The sequence below is a fragment of the Phoxinus phoxinus genome, assembly GCF_949152265.1.
Source record: "Phoxinus phoxinus genome assembly, chromosome: 21".
NCBI classification, from domain to species: domain Eukaryota; kingdom Metazoa; phylum Chordata; class Actinopteri; order Cypriniformes; family Leuciscidae; genus Phoxinus; species Phoxinus phoxinus.
This window is the reverse complement of record NC_136896.1, coordinates 17,833,768-17,844,581: the sequence shown is the minus strand read 5'-3', so window position 1 is coordinate 17,844,581 and position 10,814 is coordinate 17,833,768. Positions and strand designations below refer to the sequence as shown.

Below are 10,814 nucleotides of genomic sequence, written 5' to 3'. Positions count from 1 at the left end.
TTAGACGGAGACTTACCTGGCACTAGATCTATGGCACAGTCATAGGGACGATGCGGAGGGAGAGAAGCAGCCCGAGACTTACTGAACACTTCCTTCAGGTCCAGATACTCTGCAGGCACGTTTGATATATCCGCCGCCTTCTCCTGTAACACAGACACAGACACAGACGGACAGGCAGAAACAAGACAGGACTCGTGACAGGACTCGCTCCACATGGAAACCGTGTTGGAACCCCAGTCCACACGAGGATTGTGTTTGGTGAGCCAAGGGTGACCCAATACCACCGGGGCAACAGGGGAGTCCATGAGGAGGAAGGGAATAGTCTCGATGTGGTTGCCCGAGGTGATGAGGGTTATGGGGGCAGTGGAGAGGGAGATGTTGGGGAGCTGTTGACCATTGAGGGCACTGACCGAGATCTGACGAGGAAGAGACGTGATGGGAAGGTGAAGCTTGTGTGCCAACTGACTGTCCATGAAGTTTCCCTCGGCCCCGGAGTCCACAAGTGCCTGGCAGACGTGTGTGCAGTTGGCCCATCTCAGCCTAACAGGGAGGAGGGTGGACGGTGAGGACTTCCCGGCGGAGATCCCACCCGATAGTAGCCTCAACCTTACTATCGGGCTTGCTCTTTTACCGGGCACGAGTGTAGGAAGTGTCCACGGCCGCCACAGTAAAGGCAGAGTCCTTGGGACCTCCGCCTCTCTCTCTCCTCCCTGGAAAGCCGGGCTCTCCCTACCTGCATGGGCTCCGGATCGTTGATGGATCCGACCGTGCTCTCCTCCAGGCTGCCTCTAGGCGCAACGCTGCCGTGGATGCGGGTGGGGTGGAGATGTTGGTCCAGCTGGTTGATCCGAGCATCCACCCGCAGCGCCAGGTCGATGAGTCCGTTGAGCTCGGGAGGCAGGTCCAGCAGGTAGATCTCACGTTGCACACGGTCGGACAGCCCATGCAGGAACATATCCCACTGTGCCTCCTCGTTCCACTTACACTCCGCCGCCAGGGTCCGAAACTCAATCGAGTAATCCGCCACCGACGAGCTTCCCTGCTTCAAGTCGGCTAGTCTTCTGGCCGCCTCCCGGCCGGCCACTGCGCGGTCGAAGACCCTCTTCATCTCCGCGGCGAGTGCGTGGAACGAGGCGCAGCATTGGTCCTGATTCTCCCACACCGCTGTTCCCCACAACGCCGCTCTACCCTTAAGTAGGGTAAGGACGAAGGCCACCTTAGATGTTTCTGTCTCGAATGTCTTCGGCTGTAGAGCAAAATGCATAGAACACTTGGTGAGAAACGCTCTGCAAAAGTTCGGCTCACCAGCATAGCTCTCAGGAACAGGTAGACGTGGCTCGGGACGATCTCTGCCATCCGGCATGGCGGGGGGAACAGGCGGTGTGGGCGGCACAGTGGGAGGAGTCAGCAGTTGGATTTGCTGGGTGAGCCCGGACACCTGTGTCACGAGCGCTTGAACCGCGCGTCCGGTGTTAGAAATACTCTCCTCCTGCTGATCCATCCTGGCGATACTGTGCTCCACGAACTCCTTGAAGGACTCTGCGCTCGCTGCTTCCATAGTTGGTCAGATCGTTCTGTAATGAGAAACTGAGAGGAAACAAGTGCGAGTGCACAATGTATTTATTGACGAACAAATACTCTAGAATGATGATAGGTGACGAGATCCTCTCGTTGGGATCGCCAGGACTCAGCAGGAGAAGAGGAGCGTGACACAGGGGCTGAGACAGGCGGTCCGTGGTGAGAGTGCAGATGAAGAGTCCGTGGTGAGAGTGCAGATGAAGAGTCCGTGGTGAGATCGCTGGTGAGGAGTCCGTGGTGAGATCGCTGGTGAATAATCCAGAAGTGCAGTGCAGGCGAAACACGAGGAAAGGCAGGAACCGGCACGCAGACAGGGAGACATCAAACAACGATCTGACAAACATGAGACGGAAGACAGGGCATTAAATAGGCAGATGAGATTACCTACAGCTGTCTCTGATCAGATGATCAGTGACCGCGCCCACATGAAACAATGAATGAACCGAGACACACCCACGCCCTCACACACACACGTAAACACACAGACTAGAATGAGACAGCGGATCTACCAACCGTGACAAATAGTGAGCGAATGTTTGACTATTACTTTTAAACTATTAAATGAACAAGGTCAAAATCAGTTTGAATAATCATGTAACAATTTATTAAATCAGGTATCAGGTCAATTGTATAATCAATTCAAAGATAATCAATACAAAACATGAATAAAAAGAAGAGATGCGAACCCAACCTGAATAAATACATGTTGGCTGGGAGTCTCTATGACTCCCAGCCAACATGGGCCAGTCTGGATACAGAAAGCGCCCCGATTCCTCTGCCGCATTCCATTAAATAGCCAAAACCTCTTTCACATGTTGACAATGGGAATTTACATTCAGAGTTGACACCTTTTGGGGGTAGGAGACCATTTGCCTAGAGACACCCTTCCTTTGTGTGCCAGTTTCTCTAAACTTCTCAAAACCTGATTTCATTTTGTATAACTTAGTTGGAAATGAGACATTTGTACCACTCACTCTGAGACATTTAAAATGATACTAAACATAATAATCATTCACATTAAACCACATATATATTCTTGTGTGAGTCTTTAGGCGTGAGAGGGAGTGAGACTGTATGGGGGAGGTCAGATGTTAATTTCCAGCAAGGTCCTTTGTTTCATAGACCAGTTTATCTCTCCAGCCAGTTTCTCCGGCCTTACATCATCATATACTCACCCTCAAGTTGTTTCAAACCTGTATGAATTTCTTTCTTCTGCTGAACACAAAGGAAGATATTTTGAAAAATGTCAGTAACAAAACAAGTTACCAGGTCCCATTGACTTCCATAGTATTTTTTTTTTCCTACAATGGAAGTCAATGGGACCTGGTAACTGTTTGGTTACTGACATTTTTCAAAATATCTTCCTTTGTGTTCAGCAGAAGAACTTTGCTCCTGTTCTTCAAAGGGTTTTATAATGGTATGGTATTTTTGCTCAGTAATGCCTTTTGCTGTGATCATGAGTTTGCTACACTTTAACAATTATTGGTAAGAGTTTGCTACACTTTAACAGTAGATGGTTCATGGTAGTACCAGAGACAACATACCCCACTGTCAGTGAAAATAATTCTTTGTTACTCAAAAAAGATATTGACTGATAAACTGTGATTGAGGTCAGTGTGTCATGTTCAATCAGTCTGACAACCAACATGATAGTGATCAGTGTATCCTAAACAAACCCTTTTGCTGAAATAAACTTACAGAATCAGACATGGTATCAAGTGACATTATTTATTGGTAAAATCAATACAGGCAGGTCATTATGTACATTTTCAAACACAAAAAGCATGGTTTTGCATCAAATATTTTCTGGTGTATTCGTAAAAGTAATACAAGTTTAATGTATAACTAAAGCCCACATGTTAACACAAATTATAATTGCACCAACATTCCTACAATGTGTCCCCTATACAATGACACATTAAAATACTCATTTCTGAACACCACATGCAGTCAAAGGACATTCAAATTAAACATCATAATGACCTTAAGAAACAAAGAACAGAGAATATATATGAGTTAAAATATACATTAGAAGACCTGACACACAGCTCTTCTAAAAATAAGTGCAAATGCAAAAATCTATATAAATCATGTTTAAGGCCCACAGGTCTGAATTAGTCTTACCTGGGCCCCAGATCACCTTAATTTCATTTCAGTTTAAAGGAGAACTGCACAGATTTGGCAACACATATATTTTTACATTTTAATATACGCTATTGAAAGACAGTATTTTAAGTTTTAAAGTTTTAATTTTGGTTTAACTATATCTTTAAATCTGTGTACAAATGTCTTCAGACAAAATTCATGATTCATCAATAAAGGTGCAAAAAATGCATTTTAAATATATTATCAAATTTAGACCTATATATAAAAACAGCTTATTTTCATTCAGCTCATATAGTGTGTTATTTGGAAGGTATATACCAATACACATTTTGATCGTTGTGCACTACAGACAAATGGTATTTTCAGGTAAAGTGGGCCAACCCTGATTTATTATGAAATGATCCTGCATTTTAATAAGAAATTAGAAAATGACCTTATTAACACATGAATTAATATTCAACAAAACCAAAGACATATAGTCTATGAGTAAAATTCATATATACGGTATCTGGCTGTTGTGAAACAACAACAGTGTTCCTGTAGCTCAAATGCATGGTATTAACAATGCCAGGGTCATGGGTTCTGTCCCAAGGGAATGCAGGACGAGACATATACCTTAAAAGCATCTGTGAAATGTGTAAATGTAGAACATGCATAAGTGTAACTGAATTTTGATGAAAAATAACTCTACAACATATATAAAAAATTGGATTATAAAGAATAGGCTGACAAAATAAATGAATAAGGCGAACTGAACCATTCATTTAACCATATTTTAAGATTTTTTTTCTACATTTTCTTAAAACACAGTTTACAGTTGGAGTCATCATCATCTCTGTGACTCTGAAGTTTTTTTAAGTCAATTATAAAATAATCAGTGAATGTCAATTTATTTATGAATTTAGGTTAAATGGCCCACCTCACTTAAATTCACCATATCTGGTTTTGAAAATGCAACGCTTTGCTCAAAGATCTTCCCCTCAAGCGGAAGTGAGCATGCATGAGGGAGGGAAAAAGAGAGATGTGAGACTATACGCAATGCCCTTATATGGACATAGTTTGGGCATGTTTTATGCAAATTATTAGCTGCAGGTACACCCTCAGTTGGAATCACCTGGATTCATCATGAGGATTCACCAGGATTTCATTACAACAAAGTAAGAACAAATATGTGTCTATGCACATGTTTTCTGAGCACAATTAAGGCCCATTGGTTTTTTAATCATTAATTGTGCATCCTTTGAGGCACTCACTAAGATTACTATCGTATTCATCATCTTCTTCGCTATCTGAAGTGGCCGAATAGCTTTTGGTGTGCCCAAACATTTCCCCTTTCAATTGATAAATGAATCCCAGTATTTCATTGGCCTTCCAATCATCTGGGCGAACCTTCATACATCTCTGGGCAATGTTCATCAGTTTCTTTGCACTTCTTTCCCCCTCACTAGAATGTGGATTCATTTCCAAACACTTCTTGTAGTGCCTGATTGCTAAGTCCTCACATCTATTACTGTACTGCTGGAACTCAGCATAGAAATAATGCACTACATGGACACTATCATTTTTCTCTGCAGCTGTCTTAAATGTTCTCTGGAACAGATTGTCTGCCTTGGACAGTTCACCTCTCTCTCCGTATTGAAGTGCAAGCTCACACATGGCAAAGATAAAGTAACGTTTCAGAGAAGTTGCCTTTTCTAAGTAGTAAATGCACATATCTCGTGCTTCGTTTACCTCAGTCTTGCTTCCTTTGTCTCGTCGTTTTTCTTTCTGTAAATTTATTTTCTTGGTCTTGTAGCACAATGCCAACTGATGATGTATGAAACCTGACTCTGGTGATCTTTTAACTGCTTTCATCAGCAGCGTAATGGACCTGTCTACAGATCCTTGATTCCTGAAGTATTTCCCAACATACCTTATGACATGTGGATCTTCTGGAGAGCCATTCAGAGCTTTCTCCATTAGTTTCTCAGACTCATTCATCAACTTTTTGGAACATAACAAAAGTTTAAGTCCTAGAAGAATTCTCGAGGCATCATCATCTTTGTTGTCGTCAATGACCAGTCTCAGTTGTTTGATCGCAGGTGAATCCACAGTGCAAGATGTACCAGGTTCAAGGCGATACAGAGCCTTGGCATAACCAGCGTTCCACTCGCTATTTTCTGGATCCAGTTCCACGGCCTTCTGTAAAACTTCTACGGCTCTGTCATAATATTTGCGAGAGAATTTAAGATAGGCCCATCCTTTCTCACCAAGCACCTCTGGAACAGATGAAGACTGGGTTGGAAATGTTTCATTAATCTTCTGGAGCTTCATCAGGTAACTTTCACACTCTGTGTAGTTCTTCATGTGGTAGTTTATCCAGGCAAAATTTCCATAGGTGACAATAAGAGTCTTGTCACAGTTCTCTCCAAGGTTTTTTTTAATGAGTGTCTCAGATTCCAACAGGTGGGTATGGGCCGCTTCTTTGTCCTCAAGAAGGAATTTCACATATGCCAAAGAGCAGTGACTTCGTGCAACTCCTAACTCCTCCCCTAGACCCATCTTGATCTGTTCCTCAAGCCTATTGACGATATCTGTTAAGACTAGATCAACTTTTTTAATGTTCCAAGTGAAGTGACACTCCAGCTGATCCAGTTTTGGTTGTAAACTCTCCTGGATTGAACTGACAAGAAAACAAATGAATTAGCAAACTCATTATGAAATGGACAACTTTATTCAAACATCATTATGCCTTCTAACAAAATGCCTTAATATTAAGTAGGGAAAGGGGAGAGCGCTTCTGTTTCTTGTTGTTGTTTTATTGTTGAGCTATGCATCTTAATCTTTAATTTGTGTATGAATTTATTGTAGTTTTTAAAATTGCGATGTATTCATCCATGCATACTCTCACCCATAACCATTACCCATCTCGCTTTAAATAATATATAATAACAAAAATGTACAGTTTGTTTATTCAATATTGTTTATAATAATAAAAATACCTCTGACAAAAACATCTGTTTGAAAGTTTATATAGCTTTAGCAGCAGTGCTTTAAAGTTTTCCAAAATAATTAATTATACACAGCTTTCCACAATACTGGTAATTATACATTCACATAAACTTTTCTCACTCTCAAAGTGGTGAGAGTGAGAGGGGAATCTCCTGAACTCCACAAGGACAAAAAAGATAACCCCTAGTCTTTTAGTGAAACACCCTGGGGTTTTAACTAACCACAATAGTCAGTACTTAAGTTTGAATGATCAAATGACTTTTTATAGTAGGCTAGGTTATACACCAATGAGCCAAAACACTCAACAAAAATCTCTGAAGGTGTCCTGTGGTATCGGCACCGAGATGTTAGCAGCAGATACTTCAAGTCAAGTCAAACTTGATGGTCCAGCACATTCCACAGATGCTTAATTGGATTGGGATTTGGGGAATTTGGAGGCCACTATTGTCATGAAGTCAAGTCAGGTCACCTTTATTTATATAGTGCTTTATGCAATACAGAATGTTTTCTGCAGAAAACAGTGATGTCATCGCCCAGCTCAGTTCAGTTCTCAGTAATATTGTTGATTATTAAGTGTCCCCAACACAACAAGCCAGAGGTGACAGTGGCAAGGAACCCAAACTCCATTAGGTGACAGAATGGAGAGAAATATTGTGTCAGATTAATCAGATTGTGGATCGATAGCATTGAAATATTTAATCCAGTTCCTTTTGCTTGAAGATCCATCACGCAAGTATGGAGACGAAGCTGGTCATATGATGGGGTGTACCTGGTCTGCAACAACGTTTAGGTAGGTGGCACGTGTCAACATGCCACATGAATGGTCGGACCCAGGGTTTCCCAGCAGAACATTGCCCAGAGCATCACACTTCCTCCACCAGCTTGTCGTCGTCCCACAGGGCACCCTGGTGCCATCACTTCCCTAGGTTAACTGCATGTACACGGCCGTACATACGATGTAAAAGAAACCGGAACTCATCGGACAAGGTGACCTTCTTCCACTACTCCAAGGTCCAGTTGTAACACTCGTGTGCCCGTTGTAAGTGCTTTTGAAGGTGGACAGGGGTCTCTGATTGGTCTGCTCTCTCGCAGCCCCATACATCGCAGAGTGCGATGCACTGTGTGTTTTGACCAAGCGACAACCTTCAGCGACAAGGCTCTCTCTTGAATCCAACACGGAAGTGACTTAAACTGCAATTCATCGACTGGCTGCTAGAGACAGGCTCCAAATAAGAGTCAATCCCACAGAAGACATTCTGTTGGCTCGGACAAGACAGGATACGCGTCGTTGTCCTGTGCATCGATGAGTCTTAGGGCGCACAACACCCTGTTGCCGGTTTGTGGTTTGTGCCTCCTTGGACCACTGTTGGTAAATTCTCACCACATGCTGACCGGGAGCAGCCCACAAGCCTTGCCGTTTCAGAGATACTCTGACCCAGTTACCTTGCCATTATCCTGCATCCATCACGTTGATTACAAGAACGGATTGTTTGCTTACCATCTAATCTAACCAGACCTTAATATGTGGACTTGTGAGATGATCAAAGATATTAGGCTTATTCGACTTCATACAGCACAGCGTAAACCGATCAGCGGCTGACTTGAAGCAGAGATAGGCAGTTAGAAATTGTGTCCAACTTGACGCAGCGGCGATGCCGCGTGACTGTGATGTATGCCATCAAAGAACCGCAAGAGTGATTCACGAGCAGCCAGAGGACTCAAGAGCGGCTGCACGAGCTCTGATGACGACACAGCTGTTCCACGAATGGCCAGATTCACCTCATGACAACAATCACGTGTGTTTCGTATTTATACTCACGCCTTCAGTTCCACTTATGCTCACAAATCTTTTTTTTGTTACAGTAAAACCTCTTTTCATGTAGTCGCATTGTTATATTGTGTCATATTTATCAAAATAAAACTGAAAAAATAGACCCACTATTTACTAAAATGTATTTAAATAAAGGCTTATGTTGAACTTATTCTTGTACAAACAGACGCTGTATTAAAATAAAGTATTACATAAACATATTTGAAACGTCTGTGTATTTGAAACGTCTAGACAAATATTGAATAGGCTATATTTCACTTCAGCTAAGGTAAAGTATGTAAACGCAGCGCGAGCGTCACATGATTCAGAAAGTGTCCGAGTTCACGTCTTCATTTTCAGCTCCTGGAACCGGCAACTCTTGCCGATCGGTTACATCCAGCCTCAGCCGATGTTCAACACACCTATTCACTTTATCTGTGACAGGTCATAGACTCAAAATGGCTTATCATTGTATATCCCACCACTATACGTGTGTATTTGGATGCAAAGAGTGCACCCCCTGCTGACCTCAGTAACATTTCTCCCAGTGGCCTTGGTTTTGCAAGAAGTTTGCCATTAAGGGATTTACCCAAGTGGTGCTCACTGCAAAGTCAAATGACATCCAGCTCCACCTCTCTGGACGTCTAATGGTTGGATACTGTAGCTCCACCCATTAGGACCAAATTACATTCGTTCCTCCTCACTGGACGTCTAAAGAGGGGGAGCTAGACATAAGCTCCACCCATTTGCTTTGCAGTGAGCAGCCTGCCCAGCCCTGCTTATCTTCAATAGAAACCAAGAGAAAGCTGCATTAAATTGCCCTTAAATTGCTTCTTTTCTTTCTTTCTTTCTTTTTTTCTTTTTTTTTTCTTTTTTTTTTACATGGAACCTAGATTAAAAGTTTATCTACATTTTCATACAAGATAAAATGTGCTTCTTGTTTACCACGGTACTGTTATGCTACAACTGAGTTTGAAGTGTAATATGAACAAAGTATCGTTTATTTGAACTACAACTTTATTTAAAACTCTATTGCAAATACATGCGGTAGGTGTCTACGGTGACGGTCCTCTGGCAGTTTTTTATTTTTTACAAAATGTTATTTTTTTATTTTACTCTTCTTTTAATTGTTCTTGTTTCTTTTGTTATGTGGTCAACTTATGTTGTGTTTACTTGTGCTATATAAATAAAGTAAGAGAAAGAAAAAGAAAGACATCCGCATTTATTGACTAGGCTACGCATTTATTGTTACTGTCTATGATCTATCCCTCGGTCTCCTCTGACAGATTTGAAAAACTTTCCAGACTGTTAGCATTAACCTTTGTAATTTAGTTTGATAATCAAGACAAATCTTTAGTTAATATATAAAAACAGACAGTATTCACCTCATCTCTGACATCATTTTTCTTGTTGTAGCTTGCGGGAAATTATACGGGACAGCTCTGCACAAGCTCAGTAGACCTATGCTGCGCCTATGCTGCGTATAGCCTATCACTTTCGGTTCCTGAAAGAAGCGTCAGGCTCGTTCAGTTTCCTTGCTTGTGTTGTGTCCGAGCAGTTTCGGAGGCAGAGGGGTGTCCTGTGGCACTGGACAGGACACACCTGCCATCTGATTGACCACCCCAAAATGTTATTTGATAGGCTACTGGCAGTCTGATGCTAAAAGCGCAGCTGTTCAAAATGTTATTTAACCAGGAAATATCTCATTTAGATTAAAATCTCTTACAAGAGCGTTCTGAGTAAAATGCCCAATTTCACAAACGGTTAAAAGATCGGAGTCCCGCCTCCTGAACACACATCGCGATTGGCTTTGTGATTTTTCTTTTTAACTTGTGTGAGAGTCTGTAACTTAGGTTGGCAAAACTCCTCCGAAGGAAACCTAGACGCGGTAAGCGAGGGAGAAATCAACAGTTGCTCAAGAATACGGGAAACTCTTTTTAACAAGACATTTATTACAAAAAACAACTATTCACCATACACTTACACCACGGTATAAAATAGTTTTTCAAGTTTTACACCACAGTCGTTAAATAAATAATTTTATAAAAATAAAAACTCACAAAATATGCATAAACAACAATTCACCCTCAAAAACAGAGCACAGAGCCTAATTACAGCACCATATACATTCAAATGACAGAAGATCATCAATAGATCATCTGCGCAACACCCTTTTTTATGAATTTTGACAAGGCTGTGTGGGAATGTGATCACTGTTGTAATTAGTCTGACGCGCTGCATGTTTCAGCACTGTGTTCATTTTCAGTTTCAATTCTCAGTAAATGCTGTGTGTTTGAGTCGCTTATAATTTGCATATTGGAAACACAAC

The 10,814-nt window shown here is 41.9% G+C and overlaps 1 protein-coding gene across 1 annotated transcript; it reads right to left on the bottom strand.

The window, feature by feature from the left end:
* Positions 1-3,292: 3,292 nt before the first annotated feature.
* On the bottom strand, positions 3,293-10,267 carry LOC306989653 (interferon-induced protein with tetratricopeptide repeats 1B-like). The gene is made up of 2 exons (XM_079595534.1): positions 9,871-10,267; positions 3,293-6,346 (listed from the first exon to the last, which is right to left on the bottom strand). Exons 1-2 carry the CDS (start codon positions 9,885-9,887, stop codon positions 4,903-4,905), a joined length of 1,461 nt encoding a protein of 486 aa, XP_079451660.1. The 5' UTR covers positions 9,888-10,267; the 3' UTR covers positions 3,293-4,902.
* Between the last annotated feature and the right edge of the window lie 547 nt (positions 10,268-10,814).